The sequence below is a fragment of the Caretta caretta genome, chromosome 12 (assembly GCF_965140235.1).
Source record: "Caretta caretta isolate rCarCar2 chromosome 12, rCarCar1.hap1, whole genome shotgun sequence".
Classification (NCBI taxonomy): Eukaryota; Metazoa; Chordata; order Testudines; family Cheloniidae; genus Caretta; species Caretta caretta.
This window is the reverse complement of record NC_134217.1, coordinates 5287545-5313133: the sequence shown is the minus strand read 5'-3', so window position 1 is coordinate 5313133 and position 25589 is coordinate 5287545. Positions and strand designations below refer to the sequence as shown.

At 53.5% G+C, this 25589-nt stretch overlaps 2 protein-coding genes across 2 annotated transcripts in view; one reads left to right on the top strand and one right to left on the bottom strand.

Moving 5' to 3' along the window:
- Positions 1-234: 234 nt before the first annotated feature.
- E2F4 (E2F transcription factor 4) lies at positions 235-18800 on the bottom strand. Its single transcript, XM_048870627.2, has 10 exons — positions 18609-18800; positions 13648-13757; positions 13001-13162; positions 12218-12261; positions 9488-9549; positions 8898-9183; positions 8023-8214; positions 5607-5654; positions 2742-2786; positions 235-2261 (listed from the first exon to the last, which is right to left on the bottom strand). Exons 1-10 carry the CDS (start codon positions 18732-18734, stop codon positions 2146-2148), a joined length of 1191 nt encoding a protein of 396 aa, XP_048726584.1. The 5' UTR covers positions 18735-18800; the 3' UTR covers positions 235-2145.
- Positions 18801-20228: 1428 nt separating this feature from the next.
- Positions 20229-25589, top strand: part of EXOC3L1 (exocyst complex component 3 like 1) — a 34421-nt gene continuing 29060 nt past the window's right edge. The window contains exon 1 of the mRNA XM_048816747.2: positions 20229-20571. The gene's annotated coding sequence lies outside the window, so the exon portion shown is untranslated. The remainder of the gene's footprint in view (positions 20572-25589) is intronic.

The window sequence follows — 25589 nt, the reverse complement described above, 5'->3', positions numbered from 1 at the left end:
TATGTCCACACAAACAAAACTGACAATTCTAAAATGCTCAGACTAACCCCAACTATAGACCGGACGCAGCTGGTGAACAGCGGCAGGACCAGGAGCCCCCTGGACATGAGGGCATCGTGTCTTGAGGCGTGCAAGCCAGCAAGCCCAGCACCCCGCTAAAGTACCCGGAGGGCGGCTAATGCAGAAATGGCCAACTGGACGACGCTTGGTTGTGCTCAAGGGCTGACAGGAGGCTCTGAAAGGTTCAGTTTATTCACTCCGAGAACACTGTACAAATATTACAGGCAATTTTCTTTTGCTGCAAAAGGTATAAAAATAATCTTTATATACGAATCCAAGTTCATTTGTTACCGTAAATTCTCACTAAATATCTTTTCCAAACATCATCTAACTGATGGCAAGAAATCAACAGCTTGAAGGAGAGAGCAAGGCCAGGCAGTACAGAGAGAACTCTAGCTACTCACAAAGGCCATGGAGTCTAGGCTAATGCACACCCTGGCCCCCCAGGTTCCAAGCAGCTCCCATGCAAAAGAGGAGAGAGGTTTAGGAACTGATGCATGTGGATCTGGAGGTCTGTTGTCCCTCTGGGACCTTCATCTCTCTCTCCAGTGCTAGCTGCTCACTGCTGGCAGCTGAACCAGAAAAGGAGACACCCTGGCCGCAGCCTGCTCCTCTAGGGTTTCCAATGCTTGTTCCACACGGGATCTCCCGACTCATTCCCTCTCGCTGGACAGCAGTCAGGGCCAGCTCTGTCCTACAGAGGGACCAGGCGGCTGATGGGAGCAGTCAACCGTTGGGGGGGGGTGGGGGGTGGTGACAGCTGCTAGAGGATAGCCTGTTTGCTGAGAGCAGCAGCATTTCTAGATCCAGCCCCAGTGTTAGCAGCTCTGCGGCCAGCAGAAGCAGGAGAGCAGCTGCAGTCGGATGTTCAAGAAAGGTGCAAAGCGAAGATTTTCTCAAATCCAGAATCAGGGGAGGTAGAGCCTGGCAAACACAGTGCAAACCCAGAGACAGACTGCACCACCTGCAGAGGGGCTTTCTATTCCAACGACCAAAATTCAGAGGCAGAGAGGCATGCGAGGCAGAGAACCTCGCATTGCCAAAAGTTACAGGAGACCTTCCATTAACAAGCGATGAGGAAAAGCTGGGCGGGAGGGGGGAGACACAGAGAGAGCATCACACCAGGTAGCACCCTGCCACCAGATCAGGAAGGGAAAGCAAAGGCATAGGGCCACAGGGGAAGGACCCCTAACACACTGGCAAGCCCGGCCCTGGAGCAGATGCTTGGTCTGCCTCAGAGATCACTGCTATCTGTACGTCAGCAAAACAGACCCAGCTTGTCATGGCAAAGTGCTACCGAATGGGTCCACCTCCGCCTCCTGCCACACCGACCCAGGCTCAAGTGTGAGGTGGGGAGAACAGATTGATTCCCAGATGTCAGAAAAAATGGCCCCTCAGCACAGCTCCAGGGTGGGGAGTGCGAACAGAGCCTCTTCATGCATCAGCACAGAGGTTTAACTAACAAGGCCTAATTGAGGGGGGGGGGGGGGGGGGGGAGGCGCAAATGCATGACTCAACTCAGCTGCCAATTGCTTTTCACTTGTCAAATGAACTAGCTGGAGTCACTGAGGACCAGAGCTCACAGGGCCAATTTTCACAGCCAAGCGTGACCACCCTACTTGGAGAGGAGTCAAGGCTGCCGCACACTGACAGGCTCAGCTAACTGGGCTTGGAGCTGACCATCATACTATGACACTGTCTAGCAGCTGATGCCTAGGAGATGCAAAGTGCCTCTGGAAGTGCAGGAAATCCAAGGCATGCGGGTGGGAGGAAGCTCTGAGAGGCACATGGGCAAAGCTTTATGGGGAAGGTTCAAACACGGAGCCTGTCAAAAGAGGCCTAGGATCCAGTGGAGAGACAGAGACGCAGCAGGGTGAGGTAACTCGAGGACGCCGTGTTGCACACGCCAGAAGAGAGACGCTACGGCGAGGCTCCCAGTCCGCAAGTCCATGTCTTGGTTCTAGTCCGGCCAAGAGCCCCTCTGACTCTCATCCAGCAGTAGCACAAAAGGCATCCGAAGAGCGAGACTTTCCAAAGCCAGCTACAAGACAGTCCGTTCACCAGCCCGGCCGCTGCACCGGGGAGTCAGAGGTTGAGGATAGGCACGTCGAAGAGGTCGCAGACGCCCTCGCTCTCATCCAGGTTGTAGATGTAGTCGTGGTCTCCAGGGGGAGGGGAGAGGCGGAGCAAGGGAGCAAATACTGTTGAAGAGAAAGCAGGGTCATACTGTTCACAAGCCTAGGGACATCCCACCTACCACCCTGACTGGAGCCTCCAAGCCCTGTCACAGGGAGACCTCAGCTCACGCATCCCACTCACAGAATCGCAGAAGATCAGGGTTGGAAGGGACCTCAGGAGGTCATCTAGTCCAACCCCCTGCTCAAAGCAGGGCCAATCCCAATTTTTTGCCCCAGATCCCTAAATGGCCCCCTCAAGGATTGAGCTCACAATCCTGGGTTTAGCAGGCCAATGCTCAAACCACTGAGCTATCCCTCCCCCCTTCTCAGGGGAGGAAGCTGAGGGCAGAGTCTGTCCCAAGAGTACTTCTGCCTGAGGCGAGGCGGGACTGAGCGCAAGACAGTGCGGGGCTGCCCCTGAATGCCCAACGTTGTACAAACGACAGCCACCCTCCCTTCCCCCAGCCCCAAAGAGCTCAGAGGCAACAAAACCCAGCAACTCACCTTCAGATGACATCAGCTCTTCCAGCAGTTCGGAGTTCATACATTCTGGGGGGGAGACAGCAGGGTGAGGGGCACACTCTGCTTTGCAGTGCCTAGTCTTGCTTTTCCTCAATACCCTTCCCCTCCTCCCTTCCCCAAGTTCTTTCCTCCCAGTATCATGGAAGCCAAATCACAGGCCTGAACTACAGGTAGCTCTGGAGCAGACAAACAGGAGCTCAGGACTCGAGCCATTAACTCCGTGGCAGAGGGAAACTGGGGTGGTCAGCAGGCATCAAATGGGCCAAAAAATCCTGCAAGATTCTTGTGCCTGCTCCAGCATGACAAACTGTGGGTGGAGCCTCATCCCTGCGACGGCGCCCCCAGCTGGCCCAGGTCTGGGACAGTACCAGTACCATATTCCAAACACTTCTTTAAAAAGAGACTGCAGCAAAAGTGGCTAAAGTTGGCCCACTGAAACTTGGCAAGTTTGCAGTCCTCACTGAGGACAGGTGACTTTGCTTGCATGTGTAGGGGCAGGGGATTTACTGGGGAGGGAGACATTAAAAATAAAAACTAAGCAATTTTAAACACGTCTGATCACTGTCTCTCTCCATTAACGAAGACAGTCATCAAAACGTATAAAGTCTGCTGCAGTTTCCACGGTATGCATCCGATGAAGTGAGCTGTAGCTCACGAAAGCTCATGCTCAAATAAATTGGTTAGTCTCTAAGGTGCCACAAGTCCTCCTTTTCTTTCATCAAAACGTGAACAGGTTTGGATTTAAGCTGCGCCCATGTGCACCTAAAAAGAGATTTTACCAACTAGCCCTTAGGACAATCAATACTCCTGGAAAGCCACATCCAGGATGCGTTGCTTCCCCGCTCCCCAGAAGATGGTCTGCAAACAGCCGCAGAAGCACTGCCCCTCCCCAAGCCAATTCAGCATGGTGAAGAGGGAATTGCAAAACCAAAACCATGCAGGATTTTTTCCCTTTTCCTTAAAAAAGGGGAAATGAAATAAAATCTGCGTCGTTCAGTCTCCTACAACAGCGGTAACACGGGCACTACCAAGATCCTGCTTACTTGGTGGGATGTTTGAAAACCAAACAGTAAGCTATGAAGTCACACATATAAACTGAAAAACAGGACGACTCCTGTACTTCCTCTGCACACCAGTGGGTAGGAACTTTAACTGTGCAGCCCTCAGTACCAAACCAGCACCCAGGCCATGTTACTGTTAGAACGCAGAGAAATGAGGGTCGGAGGCATATTTGCTGCTGGCCCCATCTGTCTGGATCCTGTAGTCACTGCGCAAGTCAAACCCTATGCTTGGACACTGCACAAACCAGTTGTTTTAAAGAGACTGTTCTATGGACGTCTCACCAGCAGCCCCCTGAGGTCAACTGCATGGGGACTATGAAAACTGCACCTTTCCCCCGCTGCTGCATTTACCTTCCCTGCAGGATCTGGGGCACAGAACAGGGAATACTCATCTACTGCGGGCACTGGTATGGTGCTCACTGTGTACCGGCACAGCACACATGCTTGACTATCTGCCAGCAGTGGGCTAGGAAGGGCAGGCTGGGGCGCTGTTTGTCTGGCCCATATGGCACAGCGTGATTTACCACCTGGTTGCATTTCACCTGTGTCACACGCATGCTCTGGTGGTGGGAGCCCAAAGCACAGAGGGGTGCTGGACATGTGGATTTAGCACAGAGGGTTTCATGGGCCCCTGGCAGAGTCTGTCCTGGGAGCTCACAACATGTCACTGAAGCCCGCCCGGCAGGCCTGGGAGGGCGAGTGGAGCACTTCCCGGGGAGACCGGTCTTGTGCGGTGACCTGCTGAATGGCAGCGGGACACTCTCTATGTGCTGCACTTGGTCATCATGCCCCACCACTGCAAAGCAGCGGCATGTGCTCAGGCCAGCTGGCATTTGCAGAGCAAGGCTCGGAAGCACCATGCCAGGGGCTCAGGAGAGCAGCTCCGGTGAGAAGAACCAGCAATGTTGCCTACATTAGATTGACTTTCTTCGCGTTCCCCACCCTTGGTACTATTGTTTCAGCTGCATCACTCAGCGCTGCGGGGGATTAGCCAATGGCCCCAGGCTTTTTAACCCAACCCTGGTGCCAACTGGACAGCCTCTGAGCTGAGAGCCACAAACCCCCATGCCCAGTCTTCAGCAGCACCAGTACAAGCCCTGTGGGGGATTGCAGAGATCAGAGTCTAATCTAGGCCGGTCCCCCACTCCATAGATTATTTGCATACGCGAGCCCTGTGCACACAATACCAGCAGGGTCTGTCTTATCACCCTGTTCCAGACGCTACAGATCAGACGGGGTCAGGCAGGAGTAGGGTGACCAGATGTCCCAAATTTAAAGGGACAGTCCCATTTTTGGGGACTTTTTCCTAATAGAGGCACCTATTACCCCCCACCCTGTCCCGTTTTTCACAGTTGCTGTCTGGTCACCCTAGGCAGGAGGGGAGCCCAGGGCAAAATCTTACGTTAGTAAGGGGGTGGGGGTCGAGGGGGAGATTTAGTCCATGCCTGACGCGCTAGCAATAACCATTTGTTGGCAGCAGTGGTCACTAGTACACACAGTGGCAGTCTGAACAGATTAACAGCTGTCATCCCAGAGGCCTCCAGCAGAGGTCGCTCAGCACCTAGTAAGCACAGAGACTGCAGGGGCCAGCAACAGGAACGGCTAGTCATCAGCCTGACAGAACCAGGTCCCTGGAGGAATCCGAAGGGACTCCTCTGCACAGCCTCCTTCTTGTGCCAAGGACCAGCAGAGGAGAGCTGAGAAAGGGAGGGAGGACAGAGCCCTTCTGCCCTGAGCACCAGGTGGGCAGGCAGAGGGGAACAGGGGTAGGGAGGGATCAGTGTACCTCGTGTTGGATCAAACATCTCCGAAAGTTCTTTGGGAAGTTCCAGCACTGTAAAGACAATGAACCAAACTGGTTGGCATTGCGCCATACAAGGTCTGAAATACAACAGCACACGCCAGCCCTGCCTAGGGCCCCCATCCTCAGTCCTGCCCCAAATCACCCACATTGTGGCCCAGCACACTTCCCAGTACGCATTCTCCCAGCACACTGCTTGCCATCCATCCGAGTTCCCGTGACTGGGCGTGACACATCCAGGCAACCACCAACCCACATCCCTGGAGGAGAACACCACCCCCTGCTCGGAAACGGGGGCTCTGTAGAGGGAGGGTCCCAGACTCAGAGAAACGAGAGAGGAAGTAACCCATAAGAGCTAGCCCCCCTGCCTGCCTGGACAGCTTGCTCCCATACAGTGACAATGCCAGACAACATGGCAAGCTGAACCTAAAGTGGGCACCAGGAGCCCTGCATTCCCTGCAGCAGCTTCATTTACACTAAAAAGCTGAAGGTTTACTACTCTCGGAGCGGTTGTTCCAGGCTGTATGCAGACTCATGAACACAAAACTGCAGCAGTGACACCTGGGTCATGTTTTCAAGGCTCCCTTCACAACCAGGAGGGCAAGACATGTTTTCCCCCCTGAACATCAGCTCAGCTTCGGGAGCACAAGTCTATGTCAAAGGGAGGAGGAGCACACAGAGTTCTGCTCACCTAGTGCTCTGTCCAGCCTGGCCTTCAGCAAACCAAGCAGCTCCCTGGAGACTATTCCACAGCCAGACACTGGACCCATTCCTTATCTCAGTCTCCCCATTCTTCCTTGTTATACTGCTCTCCAACCCTGGCCCTCCTTCCACCTTATTTCCTAGTCTGTCTGATGCTTTTCACCACAGCCACCTGCACTTCAGTTACAGTCACCAGGACACACCACAAACCCAGTCAGCAAGGCCTAAACCTTGAGGAGCTCGAACATCTGTGGTTTGCGGAGCCATCAGGTCACATGGTGTGACCCCAACCCCGGGAATCCCTCCCTTGGTCCCTCTGGAGCTCCTGCAGTTCAGCGCTCTGCAAAGCTCTTCCTATCTATGGGCCACTCCGCAAGGCCCCCTGAGCCTCTCGCATTCTTTAACGAACGTGTCCAACCCCAGCGCAGTAGGGCCGAGCTAACACGCACATCATACAGGTGTGGGAACTGAGGCTGAGTGACTGGCTCAGGGTCACACGCGCGGTTTTTAGCGTAGCAGGGAACTGAACCCAGACCCCAGGAGTCCCAGGCAAGCACCCTCGCAACTGGCCCCCGCACCCCCTCTGGCCACAGCCTGGAATACCAGAGCTACAGGGGCGGAGGACTGGTGACGGCGGGGTCTGTGCAATGGCCTGTCTCTCCTGACCAGCCCCATCAATGGAAGCGGTGGAGACTCTCACCCCTCCTCTCCCGGCTCCCCATCGCCTCCTCTCAGCCTGCTTCAGGCACAACAGCATGGGCCGCCTCCCCTGCCACACCCTCTTCTTTCCTCTTCAAACCCTTCCGGCTCAGCCTGTGGAGTTTCTAAGGGCTAGCGATTCAGCACAGGAGCTCCACGCCCGGGGTGACTCCAGCGCCCCCACAGGGCGGCAGGGGAGCTGTGCTCTGGAAACGAGCGTCCGGGCCACTTGTCAGTAAAGAGCCCCCAGCCCTCCTCCACAGAGCCAGGCTGTTTGCAGTGCCTGGCTGTAGTCCAGCTCGGCTTCTCTCAAGTCCCTAGAGGGACACAGCTCCACTTCCAGCTTACACTGCCGCACTGTGTGAAACAGCCGGCAGGTCCCATCCCAGGACAGCCAAGTGATGCCCATGGATCTTTCAGGGGGTTAGCAAGCTTCTGAGTTAATCTCAGCAGAGCAGTGGGAATACCTTAGATGAATGTCCCTACAGAGACTCCGTGTGACTGTAACCTTGAGGAATGGGATGAAATGGAGAGAGAAGAGGGAGGCTAGTTACCAGGAGAACCCTCCCAACAGACTAGGGAACAGTCACAAGGGAATGGCTAAAAGCCCCTCTAGATTGAGGCACTCAACTGGACAAAGGGACTGTTCGGGAGAACCCTACACCCCGGCAGGTAACAGGAGGGATAGATGGGGTCCAGAAGGGACCTGTCGGGTCATAGATCATCTGCTACCAGCGTCAGAACGCAGACAGTAAACAGAGTCTCACCAGAGAGCAATCTCTGCCAGCTTTTTCACCCTCGCCACCACCATGCATGCAGCTACCTTGGATGGGGCAAGGATCTGTCTGCCCCTTCCTTTAGATCCCAGCTTGCAAGGCTTGACTGAGGCCTCTCAGCAGAAAGCAAAGCAGAGGTCAGCCCCTGACTGGGCAGTGCCAACAGCACTTCAGCCCCTTGCCTGCGGCCTGTGAGTCCCCCAGGAGCCCAAGGCCATACTCACTCTCTGTGGGATCTGGCTTGATTGGCTCAAAGGAGGTAGAGGGATTGGGCAGGACGGAGCTGCTGTCTAGCGAGGCAGATGACTGGAGCGGCTGCGTATCTAACACCGCCTGCTGGCTGGCTGGAGTGGCCACTGAGCCGAGAGGGTCGAAGTCGCTGCTGCTCTTGGACTCTGTTGCTGAAACGCTGCAATCTGTTACACACACACAGGGATTTCAGGGGGACTCCAGAATACGTGACCCCAAAGCAGCAGCCACAGCCCCCAGCAAATCCAGCGGCTTTGAGAGCGGAGCCTGGCCTGCCCCCTCGTTAACAAACCTGGCCTAAATGCAACAGACACTGGCATGTCCACAGACAGAGGGCTTTCTGTCTGGTTCTCACTCCCCCTGGACGAGCCTGCGTCCCTAGCGCTCACAGACTCGCTGTCCCAAACCCTCCTACTGCCCCCAGAGGCTGTCACTGCCCCCAGCACCTGCTGGCATCTTGCTGGCTGAGAGCACTGTCTCCATCACACTCCCAGCCTAGCTGGTAGGGAGATAGAGGGGTCACTGCAGCGAGGGGTCGGCCAGCCTGGCCCCAGTCAGCCCAGGGAACAGGAGGTAAGGGCTGGAATTTACTGACTCAGTGCTCTAGTCATTGCACTTCAGCTCCCATATACGCCTGCAGCCCATTGGTCATGGAAGGCATAGGGCAGAGCAGGGACGATCCAATGGACTAGAGAACAACTCTGGCAGGGGTGAGGGGAAATCCACGTTTAGCTGTATCTGGACGTTCGGAAGCATTCCCATATGAACTCCAAAGTGCTTCTAAAAAGCCTCCCCCATTCCTAGCTGGTACCGTGCCACTCGCCCGGCCACCATCCCACTCCTTGCTCACCTGGGCTCGTTGTTTTCTGTGCAGCCGGGCTGTGGTCCTGAGTGCTGCTTGGTGTCGGCGTGGACGGGTGCGTACTGCTGGGGACAGATGCCTCCTGGAAGTGGTCAACAGGCGACCTCTGTGGTTTAGCAGGCACGACTGGCTGGCACTGAATGAGGTCTTCAGGGGGAGGGACAGGGAGCACCACAGGGGGGGAGCTCAAAGCATCTTTGTTTACGAGGAGGACATCAATTGGACCACTCGTGCTTTTCAGATGGATCTGATATTTCTTCTGTCCATTCAGGCCCTGAGGAAATCAGGGAGCAAAGTACCCAGATAAAATTAACAGCAGTCCTCAAACAGGACTTAAGCTTCCCGGGGCAAGGTCCGTGCTCTGAAATGGCTCAGCATGCTACAGGAGCTCCTCCCTCCCTCAGACAGCTGCTCCCTCTCCTCCCACAGCTACCCTTACTCCAGCACACTTGGAATGATCCTCCTTACCCCAACAGCACAGCAAGCAAGCAATGCTCATATCCTTCCAGTAACTCCAGCCAACCCAGGACACCTCCATCCCAGCCTGATCAAACACCCCCCCCAAACACAGCACCCACCTCCGGAATGGGAACCTCCAACCGAGTGCCTGATGGGGCTCGAATTGCTAGGAGGGTGTCTCCTGTGAAAACAAACTGGTCAGCGCTCCAAGGGATGCCTCTGGCTGCTGTGCCCAGCATGGGCTGTCATTCAACCAGCCCCTCCCGGGAGAACTCCTGCGCACTCCCACCAACCAGGGCTGGGCCATCTGCCTTACTGGGGAATCAGCATCCATCCTTCACAATGCACCACTGGCCCAACACATGGCCCCGGGGAAACACTTTTGCTGGCTCGCTCTTGTGTTGAGTGCTAGGACTCTGGTAGCAAGAAAGGAGGGTTTGAGTGTCTCCTGAGGAAAAGGGAGCTGGGGCAAGGATAGAGACCTGCTGCAGGGAGTGACCCCAGAAACAGACAAGTTCAGGTCAAAGTTTATGTTAGTTATTGAAGTTAGCAAGAAAGGGATACCAAAAAAAGGAGCAGTCGGAGCCCATACCCAGCGTGTGCTGAGCTGGGAATGCCACTGCCTTGCAGAATCTTAGACATTTAACACCTTTCTTTCCAAAGATGGGCACCTAGTCACATGAACTGAAAACAAATTGGCCTTGTGGAATATCATGCAGCCAGTACGCAGGAAATTCCCAACATTACTGCTGCTTCTGTAGTGCTAATTTAGCTACACTGCACACCTTCAATAGGCTCTGGCTGGCACCAACACCACGCGAGTTTACATTTAACATGGAAAACAAGACGAGAAGTCTCCTACTCGTGCAGCACAGCCTCTGTGTGCCTGACACGTCAGCCTTTCCATGGCACGAATTCATTTTCTGCCTTTAACTTCACATGGTTTATTAATGAAAATAGGTAAAAGGGAGGAAAATCCCAAAAGTCACAAAAAAGGAAGAACAGTGTTCTTTGATCTCAGCCCGGTAATTAATGGCTGTCCTTGTAAATTCTCTGGCCCAAAGCAACTTGGCTTACAAAAGTTATTGACAAATCTTGTGGGGTTTGTAAAGTGGGGAATCTTCAGCAATTTATCCGTACCAAATACATCTTTAAAACAGATTAAAATATGGACAGAAGAGTCCTAAAGTACATGCTTAAATTCCAAACTTGTAATGTTACCACAACTATTGAAACGTGTTTCAAATTTGCCTTGATCTTTAAATCTCAAGAAACAAGCCAAGTCTGATGTTTGTGTCTTAAAGTTTTTACTCAAAACTCAAAAAAGATGAAGATAGCGACATAAGGTAAATAGGTATTTTTGCCACTCAGTCTAAGAAACAGAGCAACCTATTTTCATTCCGTTTATCGAAATAAATTCACATTTGGGATAGGGCCAAACATGGGAAATTTCAGCCCACAAGGTATTTACTGAGGAAAGGGGGCAAGGTGGAATGGAAGTTGGAATTCAGCCTGAAGTACAAGGCTGTGATACAAGAGATCCAGCAAAACAGCTTTCCAAAGATCACCAAGAGTGGAGAGTCAGGTATCCTACCTAAGGTATGTTTTCTGGCTACACAGAGATCAGCTTCACCCCCTGGAGGCCAGCTGGGATCACCCTGTAATACCACGAGGAGACAGGCTGAGATGTCTGTTTTAAAACAGCCGGATAATTCAGATCCGCTCCCAAAAAGACAAATCAGTGACCGTGAGTCCAGCTGCAAGGCCTTCACATTGTAGAGTAAGGTTTGGCTTCAGATGTAAATCTGTCCTGAAGAGCAGGAGTGACAAGCAATCTCTGAACTCTTTTAGACTTGGGCTTTTGCACCTCAATTGCTTCCCACACATAATGGCTACCACACAACATTTGTCTACTTCTGTTCCATCAGATCCTCCCATGCGATTACAAGGTATTTGGTGCCATGCATTTTCCTGGTGCTTTATACAATCCCTGTCCCAAGGAGTCAGAGATCAGACACAGCACAGCAGGAAAGCCAAGGATTGCTGTGCACAAGTTACTGGAAGGAAAACAAGAGAAGATTCTTGGAAGGAGGTGGCTCTTGAGGAGAAGAGAGAAAGATCTTGGTGACTACATAGAGAAACTGTTGCAAGCCCAGGAAGCAACATGAGGTCAGGCAGAGAGTCAAGAGAGAAAGAGGACAACGGAAGGTGCACTAAGGAAAGAGGATTGGGAGGAGTGCTGAAAGAAATAGGAGCAAGCAGTCAGGGGGAGGCGAAATCATGTAAGGCCTTGGATCTACCAGGGCCTTTGAAACAAAGGCATTTATTTGTACAAATGAGGCAACGAAAAAGGAATGCTGGCTCTTCTCAGTCATATGCAAAGGCCTCCAGCTGGCAAGCAGCACATCTCAGCCCTGGGGAGGGTTCTGCTACAGCTTCCCTTGGAAGGGATGACCTGTCAAGGAAAGCTGAAATCCTGCAATTAAAAACTTGCCCCATTGGATAACATGGCCCCAAATATAAAGGGACAGAACAGACAGCCCCCTACTACAAGCGTGCTCTAGGGAATTCTATGGTCTACCCCTTGCACAGAACAGTCCCATTCCCAGATAGGACTCCTCTGACTGTAATGATACAGCTTGAATTTAGTGGCAGCCGATCCCTAGGATTGTGGGAGACGACGCAGGACTGTCTCTTCACGGAGGACACAGACAGCACATCTTGGGGACCAGCTAGGATCTACTGTCATCTCCCTGCTGGGAAATGGGGGAGCACAGCTGGGACAGCCAGGTAGGTCTGCTGCCTCAGGCCATGGGAGATCAGGCAGGGACCCGGCACCATCTCCTCACCTGTGAAGCACTTGCAGATATCTTCGTGCGTCACATAGGCCAACGTTCTTGTGGTTAAGGAGAAAAGGTGTAGCGTCTCCTTCCTGCACGCAGACAATGGAATTCCTAGAAGCAGCTAAATGCCCGCACCAGAGCCTCTGAAGTGGTCTGGAGGGGAGGCCTACCTGCTGCAGGGCTAGCGCTCAGAGAGGAAACCTGCCAGAGCAGCTACATGCCTGAGAACGTAGCACCGAAGACTCGGAAAGAGGCACTTCTGTCCCGAGTCTGGACTGAAGCGATGCCTTAACATGGTGCTCAGGGACACCACAGCGCCAGAAGTGGGGTCTTTTGGGTGAAATGATCTCTAAACATGCCAACACACCTTCCCCAAAGGTGGAGCAGTCCCCAGTGGTCCTGGGGAAATTCCAACCCAGCTGATTATACCTGCCTCCCCAAACATTCCCTGCAGCGGCACATGGATAGTTTGCTTTACTTGCTGTTGTATACTGCTGGGTCATGTTACAGCACGCTGTTAATCAGCTGCTCTGTGCCACCCCAGATGTGGATGCATTCAGGGCTGGCTATTATTAACAACTATTTGTATGAGCATACTCCCAGGAGCTCATTGTGCTAGGTGCTGTGCAAGTAACATTTGTGCAATGCTTTGCAGGATTTGATGAGAAAGGCGCTATAGAAATGTAAGCTTATTAGTACTGGAAGGAGAGGCAACTGCCCCTTCAGGCCCAGCGGTAGAAGAGAGAGCAGTAGGAACCGAACCAGGAGCTGGGGGTGCTGAAAGGATATCTGCTGTTCTGTACATCTTCTGTGACGTTTTTGATGCTCTGCTGGACCCACATCTTCTGCTGCTCCAGCTCCTGTTCACGCTGCTCCAGGTCCTCTATCTCTGCCTTCAGCTCAATGAGTTTGTGGGCTATCTCGCGGGTGTTACAGCCCGGGCCCACCCCTCTGTGAGAGAGAGAAAGGAATGAGTGGCCCAGCCCCATTAATGGAGAAAATAAAATTTGCAGAGGGCACTGACTGCACCGCCTTGGAAAGAGAAGCCACTCCCAGCCCTCTCCTGACACACAGAGGTTGGAGCCCAGCTCTTCCACACCTCACCAGCTCCCAGCAGTGCAAAACCCATTCTTCAGCACCACAGCTAGAGCCCCTAGCTCCCCTATTGGCACAGCTTAGCTAGGGGAGTGCTAGCACCAACCAGCTGGCAGACACTGCACTCAGAATGCCAACAGAGCCTTGAAGCCGCGGTTCTGCTACCTCTGCCACCATTCCCGCCGCAGGTGGAGCTGTGCCGGGGTAGCAAGGGTGGGAAGTTTCAGAGGGGGAAAACATGGGGAGCGGATTATGGGCAAGGCCTCAAAGTGAGAGGAGCATTGAGAGGAGCCCTTCTCCCAGAATCCTCCCACACTGCTCAGAGTATCTCAGTCACTCACTTCCACTGGATACTGTTCTTGGATTTCTTCTCGATCAGCCCAATGCCCTCCAGAACATTTGTGATGTCGTAGATTCGCCGTTTCTGCCGCACTGCCAAGGTATCCGCTGCCTGGGGATTAGAGACTGACAGCTGACTCCAGAAATTCCCAATTCCACTCTGCCCCCATGGACACAGACATCACATCACCCCAATTACAGATCAGACCCTGCTGCTTCCAACAGCGTCTCCTTTGTGCCCCCCCCCACTTCTCAAATTACAAATCAGACACTGTTCCCAGGGACATCAAAACTATCTGCCCCACAAGCCAACTGCTCATCCAACTAACACCCCATCCATCACAGACCAAACCCAGCCACCTCCTTTGGACTGTGTGTGGATTGCTCATCTCCATGACAAGACCATGTTGGGAGGGAGGGGAATACATGTTACATCCATCTGGAGCTAGATGTTCTCGAGAAGCTTTGTGTGGCGACCTGCAAACTGGATGCATGCTCCCTTGACTGATCAAATCCAGAGGGTAAGAAGGAACGGAATGGGGAGGTGTGGGGGAGAGAGAAGAAACTGGGTCTACTAAAGGCAACAGTTCTGCACGGTCAGGGAGATGGGCTGGATAGTTCCACAGGCCTTTTCCACCTGACTTCCATGCCACTGGGTGGAAAGTGTCACCACCTCCCTCAGGTGAGCTGCCAGCATCTCTCAAATGGGCATTGTTCAGCCCATGCACAAAAAGCCACCCCCTTGGCCCTCAAAATTTCAGCCCTGGCTCTATTCTTTTTTTAGGCAGATTAGGGAGGCTGTGATGAGGCAGCTCTTGTGCTACCCAAAGTTCTCTGATTTCCTTGACTCTCTTGGATGTAGGGCCCAGTGTCCACACAAGAAGGTTCCACTGGTGGAACTGTCCTTCGGTTGGCAGGAACTGCAGCACATTAAGACACAATGAGTCCCTTGACACCTGTTAAGGGAATCTACTCCAGCTCCCATCCCACATAAGTGGGTATTACATCAATGCTGGGCCAGTGTGGACACATCACGTCTGTATTAACAAACCCAGCGCCACACTGCACTGGATATTGCAGAACAGACATGTCTGACTACCTTTCTACACAGTAGTGCTCCAGAAGCCACTCATCTGTTCCAATGATGTTGACATACATGAGTCCCATTTGACAACCATTTCTGAAGCAAACACACACCACTTTTCTTACAGAATATAAACATCTTTGGTCACCTCCTGCATATGCCTGAAGCCAGACAGAGGTCAACAGTGTGAACACATACATCTGGTGTGATATATATGGGTGTAACTCCACTGATGCATGTTGCACTGGTGGAACTTTCATGTGTAGATAAGACCTAGGTTTAGGTACTGGGTATGACATGGAGACTGTGTTGCTTACTCTGAGCAAAGATCTCCAGTGGACAAGGATAAAGCCAATGCTAATTCTCTACCCATAAACTACCTTCAATACCACAAAGTACAAGGCACAGATGACTCCTCTGCAGGCCACAGCAGAGGTAGATATGGCTGTTTGCCTAGCTCTGTTTTCCCTCCCAGGACAGAAAGTAATTGTTGATCTGACTCAAGGGATCCCTGATGGAGGTACCACAGAATTCTGGGGAGAGAGTGACAGCCTTTGGGCTGTATTTGATGGCAGGATACAGAAGTCAGGTCACTTTGCATCTCTGATTCATTGGACCCAGACTGTCCAGGCACTTGGACTTCCCACTATCTGCCCATGAGTGGAGCCTCGGTGAGAGTAAGATCCAAATATGACAGAAGGGTAAAGCAGCAGAGAGGATCTGTTGAAGCTGTTCCATTTTGTGCTGCGTGGCATGGTGGCCTGTGCTATACAGGGCTCAGATGAAATGATCTAGTGGTCCCTTCCGGCCTCAACAATGCAATATTCACTGGGCCAAAGAAAGAGAATGACTCTATAGCCCAGTGGTTCGGTCATTCACCTCAGTCCTAACCACCATGTTTTGGCTACGCTGAGGTCCCTCTCTCGGACCAGACAGCCCATTCCAGTTCTGAAAAACCTGCCTGAAAAGTTTCCTCAAAACAGACAGGTTCTGTGAAAAGTTTCGCTTTTGACAAATCAGCATTTTCCAGAAAAAAAAACAAAACCCACATCTGACCAAAGCTTGAGAGGAGTTCTGCTGCATCCTAGCCACGCCTGGATGCAAAAGTGCTTCCTTCTATCGGCAATTCAGCCAGGGGGCCACAGCCCTTCCCAGATCTATTAAGCCTCCTGTTTTCAGTCATCCCTCCCTGGGCTCCCAGGTGGATGCCTACATCCATACCTGCTGCCTAGAGCAGCAACTGCAATGCCGCGGATCCCAGGGAGATTCATCCAGCTGCCTAGAGTGCTTCTACCCAGAGAGGGACCCAGTTCTGAAGAGTGAGCATTCCACTGTCTTAGTTCTCTGGACAGTGACACTGCTGGGTGCTTCTCCCCATGGCCACCACCTGAGGTAAATGATGTCACCTCTACTGACCTGGGGGATGTCGATAACCTCTCACAGGTGCCAACGGTTCTGGGAGGCAGATGCCCACTCCAAATGCCACTTCAGCACCCCAATCCTCCCCACCCCCCACATACATACACACCAACATGATAAGCAGCAGCTCCCAGGGGTAGAGGATGTTCAGGAGGCTGCGAAGGCAGGCTGCAGCCAAGCACCATGAAAGGACATTCAGCTTAACCCGCTCCAATCACCCGCCTCGTTCTACCTCCCCTCTCCAGGCCCCATCCTGAGCTTCCATTTATTCAAAGCAACTTTTTCCCTATTGAATCTCCCTCTCTGCCCCCCAAAATTGTGTATGTTGAAAAGGCTGCTCACCAGGGTGCTGCAAGATGCATGTTAGTGATCTAGGATACGGTGGGGTGAGATAGCTTTGGGGACAGACTGTGCAGTGTGCTTCTGTGATGCATAAACATGCAGCTTGGTGTCACGGAGGTGAGAAAACGCATGTTCATCTCATCACTTACATGCAATCTCCGGAGCTTCAGCCAGAAATGGTCTGATTTCCTCTCTGCTCCTCACCTCCCATCTGAAGGAGGCAGAGTGCTCTACCAGGGGCTAGCCGTAAAGATCATTTGGAAACTTCAGCTAGTGGAGAACTGCATTCCCGCTTGCTTAGCGGCGCTTTCCCTGCGCCCTGCACATTGCACTGGTTTCCTGTCAGGTCCCGGATACAACGCAAGGGGTGGATTTTGGTCGATGTATCCGTTTCAGGTTGGGGTCCTGCTTAATTTAGTGCTGTTTCTCTCTGCGTTGCAACCTGAGACAAGCTGCAGTGCTAGGGCTGGCAGGTCCTGGATTTGATCCGGGATATTACGCTCTGGTGATGGGACTCTCAGTGCGGTTTTCACAGTCAGGCTTGACAAAGCCCTGGCTGGGATGATTTAGTTGGGGATTGGTCCTGCTTTGAGCAGGGGGTGGGACTAGATGACCTCCTAAGGTCCCTTCCAACCCTGATATTCTATAACCCTTCACTCTGGAAATTGCTTCCCTGTCGGAGCGACACAGATCAGGTGTGTTGGCCTTCAGGGCACATTGGAAGAGTTTTCCTGGGGCAGGGTTTTGGCTCTTTTGCAAGGATGGGGGCAACTCCTTTCACATTGCGTCACAATGCATTTATGATAGGGAAACAAATATATTTATAACACTTACTCCCTAGAAATATGGCAGATACTGAGGGCTCCACCCAGGGCCTGCCCCCCTCCCCTCTCCCCACAACCCTGCACCCAGCCCCATGGCACTAATCACTACTTCCCCCAGTGCACATCCTTCCAGTCCTAGCACCCAAGGGCACCAAACAGGGGAAACACAGGGCACATCTCAGCCTGGCCTCACAACAGCTTGGGCCCTACGCAGCACCCACAGTAACCACTTCACACCCTACAGATACCCCCGGCACCTCTGCAACCTCCCATGGACAGATACCCCCTGCCTGGCGATGGACAGATATCCTCCTGCCCCCTCTGAATGCCCTCCCATGGATACCCCTACCTTGTCACAAATAGCTACCCTATCCCCTGCAGCCCCTCTCACCCCCGCTCTCCTCTCGCCCCCCCAGGATAGCCCCCTCCCCTGTTGCCCCCCCTCCCCTCCGGCCCCCCCCATGCTTTCCCCTCCCCTCCGACCCCCCCCAGGACAGGCTCCCCTCCCCATGCTCTCAGACTCCCCTCCGACCCCCCCAGGACAACCTCCCCCCCGCATGTTCTCCCCTCCAACCCCCCCCCCAGGACAGCCTCCCCCTCCCGTGCTCTCAGCCTCCCCTCCGACCTCCCCCCCGGACAGCCTCCCCTCCGACCCCCTGGACAGCCTCCCCCCCCCCCGTGCTCTCCCCTCCCCCCCCTCCGACCCCCTCCCAGGACAGCCTCCCCCCCTCGTGCTCTCCCCTCCCCCCCCTCCGACCCCCTCCCAGGACAGCCTCCCCCCCTGTGCTCTCCCCTCCGACCCCCCTGGACAGTCTCCCCCCCCCGTGCTCTCAGCCTCCCCTCCGACCCCCTCCCAGGACAGCCTCGCCCCCCCCGTGCTCTCCCCTCCCCCCCCCCCCAGGACAGCCTCCCCCCCTCGTGCTCTCCCCTCCGACCCCCCCCCAGGACAGCCTCCCCCCCTCGTGCTCTCCCCTCCGACCCCCTCCCAGGACAGCCTCCCCCCCTCGTGCTCTCCCCTCCGACCCCCTCCCAGGACAGCCTCCCCCCCTCGTGCTCTCCCCTCCCCCCCCCTCCCAGGACAGCCTCCCCCCCTCGTGCTCTCCCCTCCCCCCCCCTCCCAGGACAGCCTCCCCCCCTCGTGCTCTCCCCTCCCCCCCTCCGACCCCCTCCCAGGACAGCCTCCCCCCCTCGTGCTCTCCCCTCCCCCCCTCCGACCCCCTCCCAGGACAGCCTCCCCCCTCGTGCTCTCCCCTCCCCCCCCAGGACAGCCTCCCCCCGGACAGCCCCCCCGTACCAGCTTGAGGTCCAACACGCCGTCCTTGGCCTCCTGCAGCAGTGACACGAACTTGGTGGTGAGCAGCCCCAGGCTCTTCTCGTGCCGGCTCGGGGCCCCCGGGGGCTGCGGCCCAGACTCCGCCATCTGCCTCCCCGCGCCGGCTCCTCCGGTCCGCCCGCCGCTTCCGCTTCCGCCCGCGGGGCACGACGGGAAGCCTCCGGAAAAGCCCCGTCGCCGGAAGCGCGGCGGGGCGGGGCCCGGGGGACGGGGCCTGGGCGCGCGCGCGGGCGGGGGCGGGGCCTGGCCCGTTGCCATGGCGAGGGCCCGAGTCTCGCGCTGCGGGGGGCGCGTCGCGCCGCGCGGGGACCCGCCCTCGGGCTGAAGCCCGGGGCCGGGGGAGCCCCCCCACGGCTGGGCCGGGCCTTGTGCGGAGCCCGCGTGGGGACGGGTCGGCCCCGGCCCCGGCCCCGGCCCCGGCCCGGCGGCTCTCGGCCGTTCCGCCCCCTCAGGAGGCTGATTGTCCCCCGCACCCCGCGCTTCACTCCGGCTCGGCCCCCCCCCGCGAAACCCGCCGCCCAGGGCTCCCCCCCCCGGCGGGTAACCGCCGCCCTTTCCCACTGCCCCCCGCGAAAACCCGCCGCCCTTTCCCACTGCCCCCCGCGAAAACCCGCCGCCCTTTCCCACTGCCCCCCGCGAAAACCCGCCGCCCAGGGCTCCCCCCCCCGGGCAAAAACCCGCCACCCTTCCCCGCTGCCCCAGGGACCCCCCCCCGGCAAAAACCCGCTGCCCTTCCCCACTGCCCCAGGCCTCCCCCCCCCAGCAAAAACCCGCTGCCCTTCCCCGCTGCCCCCCGCGAAAACCCGCCGCCCTTCCCCGCTGCCCCAGGGACCCCCCCCCGGCAAAAACCCGCTGCCCTTCCCCGCTGCCCCAGGGACACCCCCCCCCGGGCAAAAACCCGCCACTCTTCCCCGCTGCCCCAGGGACCCCCCCCCCGGGCAAAAACCCGCCACTCTTCCCCGCTGCCCCAGGGACCCCCCCCGGCAAAAACCCGCTGCCCTTCCCCGCTGCCCCCTGCGAAAACCCGCCGCCCTTTCCCACTGCCCCAGGGACCCCCCCCCCGGGCAAAAACCCGCCACCCTTCCCCGCTGCCCCAGGGACCCCCCCCCGGCAAAAACCCGCCGCCCTTCCCCACTGCCCCAGGGACCCCCCCCCGGGCAAAAACCCGCCACTCTTCCCCGCTGCCCCAGGGACCCCCCCCCCGGCAAAAACCCGCTGCCCTGCCCCACTGCCCCAGGCCTCCCCCCCCCGGGCAAAAACCCGCCACCCTTCCCCGCTGCCCCAGGGACCCCCCCCCGGCAAAAACCCGCCGCCCTTCCCCACTGCCCCAGGGACCCCCCCCCCGGGCAAAAACCCGCCACTCTTCCCCGCTGCCCCAGGGACCCCCCCCCCGGCAAAAACCCGCTGCCCTGCCCCACTGCCCCAGGCCTCCCCCCCCCGGGCAAAAACCCGCCACCCTTCCCCGCTGCCCCAGGGACCCCCCCCCCCCCCCCCGGCAAAAACACGCCCTTCCCCGCTGCCCCAGGCTCCCCCCCCCCCCCCAGCGAAAACCCACCCTTCCCCGCTGGCCCGTCCTGACTTGAGCCCTGGCACCGGGGGCCTCTCGCCAGGGTCTGGGGACTACGAGCGGGGCCTGCGCGTGTTTCTCATGTGCCCGCATCTGTTACTGGGAATTCCTTGCTCAGCTTTCCCACCCTTGCTACCTCCAGCTTAGTCTGGCTGCTGTTAAGGCCGGTGAGAGTGCTGGTGTAGACAGGGCTCCAGGGATTGCTGGCACTGCTGTCTGATTAATTCAGGGAAGGCCTGTGCTATGCAGGAGATCAAACAAGATGATCACAATGGTCCCTTCGGACCTTGAAATCTCTGAATTACTTCAATCACCTTGTCATCTGACCTTGCTCAGAGCAGGGCTACATGATTTCAGGTATGTCTACACTATAAGAACTGTCGCTGCAGTGCTGCAGCTTTGCCACTGTAGTGTAGACACTTGCTACAGTGACAGCAGGGAGGTGGTAGCTAGGTTTATGGCCTAGCAGTATCTATACTGGGGGCTTAACTGCATCTCTTGGGGGGTGAATGTTTCACATCTCTGAGCAATGTTGCTAGGTCAACTTACGTTTTAGATATAAAGAACAGGAGTACTTGTGGCACCTTAGAGACTAACAAATTTATTAGAGCATAAGCTTTTGTGGGCTACAGCTCACTTCATCGGATGCATAGAATGGAACATAGTAAAAAGATTATATATATATATATACATACAGAGAAGGTGGAAGTTGCCATACAAACTGTAAGAGGCTAATTAATTAAAATGAGCTATTATCAGCAGGAGAAAAAAACTTTTGTAGTGATAAGATGGCCCATTTAGACAGTTGACAAGAAGGTGTGAGGATACTTAACATGGGGAAATAGATTCAATATGTGTAATGACCCAGCCACTCCCAGTCTCTATTCATACCCAAGTTAATGGTATCTAGTTTGCATATTAATTCAAGCTCAGCAGTTTCTCGTTGGAGTCTGTTTCTGAAGTTTTTCTGTTGCAAAATTGCCACCTTTAAATCTGTTACCGAGTGGCCAGAGAGGTTGAAGTGTTAGAATCATAGAATATCAGGGTTGGAAGGGACCCCAGAAGGTCATCTAGTCCAACCCCCTGCTCGAAGCAGGACCAATTCCCAGTTAAATCATCCCAGCCAGGGCTTTGTCAAGCCTGACCTTAAAAACCTCTAAGGAAGGAGATTCTAACACCTCCCTAGGTAACGCACTCCAGTGTTTCACCACCCTCTTAATGAAAAAGTTTTTCCTAATATCCAATCTAAACCTCCCCCACTGCAACTTGAGACCATTACTCCTCGTTCTGTCATCTGCTACCATTGAGAACAGTCTAGAGCCATCCTCTTTGGAACCCCCTTTCAGGTAGTTGAAAGCAGCTATCAAATCCCCCCTCATTCTTCTCTTCTGCAGGCTAAACAATCCCAGCTCCCTCAGCCTCTCCTCATAAGTCATGTGTTCTAGACCCCTAATCATTTTTGTTGCCCTTCGCTGGACTCTCTCCAATTTATCCACATCCTTCTTGTAGTGTGGGGCCCAAAACTGGACACAGTACTCCAGATGAGGCCTCACCAATGTCGAATAAAGGGGAACGATCACGTCCCTCGATCTGCTCTCTATGCCCCTACTTATACATCCCAAAATGCCATTGGCCTTCTTGGCAACAAGGGCACACTGCTGACTCATATCCAGCTTCTCATCCACTGTCACCCCTAGGTCCTTTTCCACAGAACTGCTGCCTAGCCATTCGGCCCCTAGTCTGTAGCGGTGCATTGGATTCTTCCGTCCTAAGTGCAGGACCCTGCACTTATCCTTATTGAACCTCATCAGATTTCTTTTGGCCCAATCCTCCAATTTGTCTAGGTCCTTCTGTATCCTATCCCTCCCCTCCAGCATATCTACCACTCCTCCCAGTTTAGTATCATCCGCAAATTTGCTGAGAGTGCAATCTACACCATCTTCCAGATCATTTATGAAGATATTGAACAAAACCGGCCCCAGGACCGACCCCTGGGGCACTCCACTTGACACCGGCTGCCAACTAGACATGGAGCCATTGATCACTACCCGTTGAGCCCGACAATCTAGCCAACTTTCTACCCACCTTATAGTGCATTCATCCAGCCCATACTTCCTTAACTTGCTGACAAGAATACTGTGGGAGACCCTGTCAAAAGCTTTGCTAAAGTCAAGAAACAATACATCCACTGCTTTCCCTTCATCCACAGAACCAGTAATCTCATCATAAAAGGCGATTAGATTAGTCAGGCATGACCTTCCCTTGGTGAATCCATGCTGGCTGTTCCTGATCACTTTCCTCTCATGCAAGTGCTTCAGGATTGATTCTTTGAGGACCTGCTCCATGATTTTTCCAGGGACTGAGGTGAGGCTGACTGGCCTGTAGTTCCCAGGATCCTCCTTCTTCCCTTTTTTAAAGATTGGCACTACATTAGCCTTTTTCCAGTCATCCGGGACTTCCCCCGTTCGCCACGAGTTTTCAAAGATAATGGCCAATGGCTCTGCAATCACAGCCGCCAATTCCTTCAGCACTCTCTGATGCAAGTCGTCCGGCCCCATGGACTTGTGCATGTCCAGCTTTTCTAAATAGTCCCTAACCACCTCTATCTCCACAGAGGGCTGTGTTCTCCTACCAAGGATAGGTTCCCTGGGTTAGTGGTTCTGTGTCCTTGCAACAAAGCCCATTGCCAACTGTGTCCACATATCTATTCAGGGGACACCGTCATAGGGCCTAATCACATCAGCCACACTATCAGAGGCTCGTTCACCTGCACATCTACCAATGTGAAATATGCCATCATGTGCCAGCAGTGCCCCTCTGCCATGTACATTGGCCAAACTGGACAGTCTCTACATAAAAGAATAAATGGACACAAATCAGACATCAAGAATTATAACATTCAAAAACCAGTTGGAGAAAACTTCAGTCTCTTTGGTCACTCGATTACAGACCTAAAAGTTGCAATTCTTCAACAAAAATACTTCAAAAACAGACTCCAACGGGAGACTGCTGAATTGGAATTAATTTGCAAACTGGATACAATTAACTTAGGCTTGAATAAAAACTGGGAATGGATGTGTCATTACACAAAGTAAAACTATTTCCCCATGTTTATTTCCCCCCCACATCCCCCACTGTTCCTCAGACATTCTTGTCAACTGCTGGAAATGGCCCACCTTGATTATCACTACAAAAGGTCCCCCCCCCCCCCCCCCCCGCCAAACTCTCCTGCTGGTAATAGCTCACCTTAAGTGATCATTCTCGTTACGGTGTGTATGGTAACACCCATTGTTTCATGTTCTCTATGTATATAAATCTCCCCACTGTATTTTCCACTGAATTCATCTGATGAAGTGAGCTGTAGCTCACGAAAGCTTATGCTCAAATAAATTTGTTAGTCTCTAAGGTGCCACAAGTACTCCTGTTCTTTTTGCGAATACAGACTAATACAGCTGCTACTCTGAAACCTTTATTATGAAAGTGCAACTTACAAATGTAGATTTTTTTTGTTATGTAACTGCATTCAAAAACAAAACAATGTAAAACTTTAGCGCCTACAAGTCCACTCAGTCCTACTTCTTGTTCAGCCAATCGCTCAGACAAAAAAGTTTATTTACATTTGCAGGAGATAATGCTGCCTGCTTCTTGTTTACAATGTCACCTGCAAGTGAGAACAGGCGTTCGCATGGCACTGTTGTAGCCGGCGTCACAAGATATTTACTTGCCAGATGCGCTAAAGATTCACATGCCTCTTCATGCTTTGGCCATCATTCCAGAGGACATGCTTTGATGCTGCTGATGCTCGTTAAAAAAATAACATGTTAATCAAATTTGTGACTGAACCAGTGTTCCCTCCAATTTTTGCCACACATGTGAGGAATGAATTTTGTTATGTGCACCAATAGGGAGGTGATGTATGACACATCACCTCCATATTGGTGCATAAAACAAAATTCATGTGGTGGGGTTGGGGCCGAGGGGTTCAGAGTAGGGGAGGGGGCTCAGGGCTGGGGCAGAGGGTTAGGGTGTGGGGGGGGGGGGTGAGGGCTCTGGGGTGGGGCCGGGGATGAGGAGTTGGGGAGTAGGCTGCCCCAGGGCTACAGCAGGAAGAGAGGACTCGCCCGGCCATGGCAGGTCCAGGGGTGGGTTGAGGCCACGAGAGGGGTGCCTCTCCCCCAGCCGCGGCAGATCCAGGGCTGGGGGAGAGGCATCTCTCCCCACGGCAGTCCTGAGTGCCTGCGTGGCGCTTAATAGGCTGCTGCACAGCCACCCGGACGCGCAGCTTAGAGGGAATTTAGGAGTGAACTCCTTGGGGGAGAATTGTATGCCTCCTGCTCTGTTTTACCCATTTCTGCCATATATTTCGTATTATGGCAATCTCAGATGATGACCCAGTACATGTTGTTCGATTTAAGAACACTTTCACTGCAAATTTGACAAAATACAAAGAAGATACCAATGTGAAATTTCTAAAGATAGCTACAGCACTCAACTCCAGGTTTAAGAATCTGAAGTGCCTTCCAAAATCTGAGAGGGACGCGATGTGGAGAATGCTTTCAGAAGTCTTAAAAGAGCAACACTCTGATGTAGAAACTACAGAACCCAAAGCACCAAAAGAGAAAATCAACCTTCTGCTGGTGGCATCTGACTAAGATGATGAAAATGCATTCGTCCACACTGCTTTGGATTGTTACCGAGCAGAACCCATCATCAGCATGGATGCATGTCCTCTGGAATGGTGGTTGAAGCACGATATATGAATCTTTAGAGCATCTGGAATGTAACTATCTAGCAACACTGGGTACAACAGTGCCATGCAATCACCTGTTCTCACTTTCAGGTGACATTGTAAACAAGAAGCAGGCAGCATTATCTCCTGAAAATGTAAACAAACAAATTGTTTGTCTGAGCGATTGGCTGAACAAGAAGTAGGACTGTGTGGACTTGTAGGCTCTAAAGTTTTACATTGGTTTATTTTTGAATGCAGGTTTTTTTTAATACATAATTCTACATTTGTAAGTTCAACTTTCATGATAAAGAGATTGCACTACAGTACTTGTATTAGGTGAATTGAAAAATACTATTTTTTTGTTTTTTACAGTGCAAATATTTGTAATAAAAATAAATATAAAGTGAGCACTGTACATTTTGTATTCTGTGTTGTATTTTAAATCAGTATATTTGCAAATGTAGAAAACATTCAAAAATATTTAAATGGTATTCTATTATTGTTTAACAGTGCGATTAATTGCGCGGTTAATTTTTTTAATCGCTTGACAGCCCTAAAAAAATTATTTTAACACTTTTGTAAATTAGGCCTCTGTCTTATACAAGCTGAGGGAGAATTCACAAATAGAAACAGATCTCATGGCATT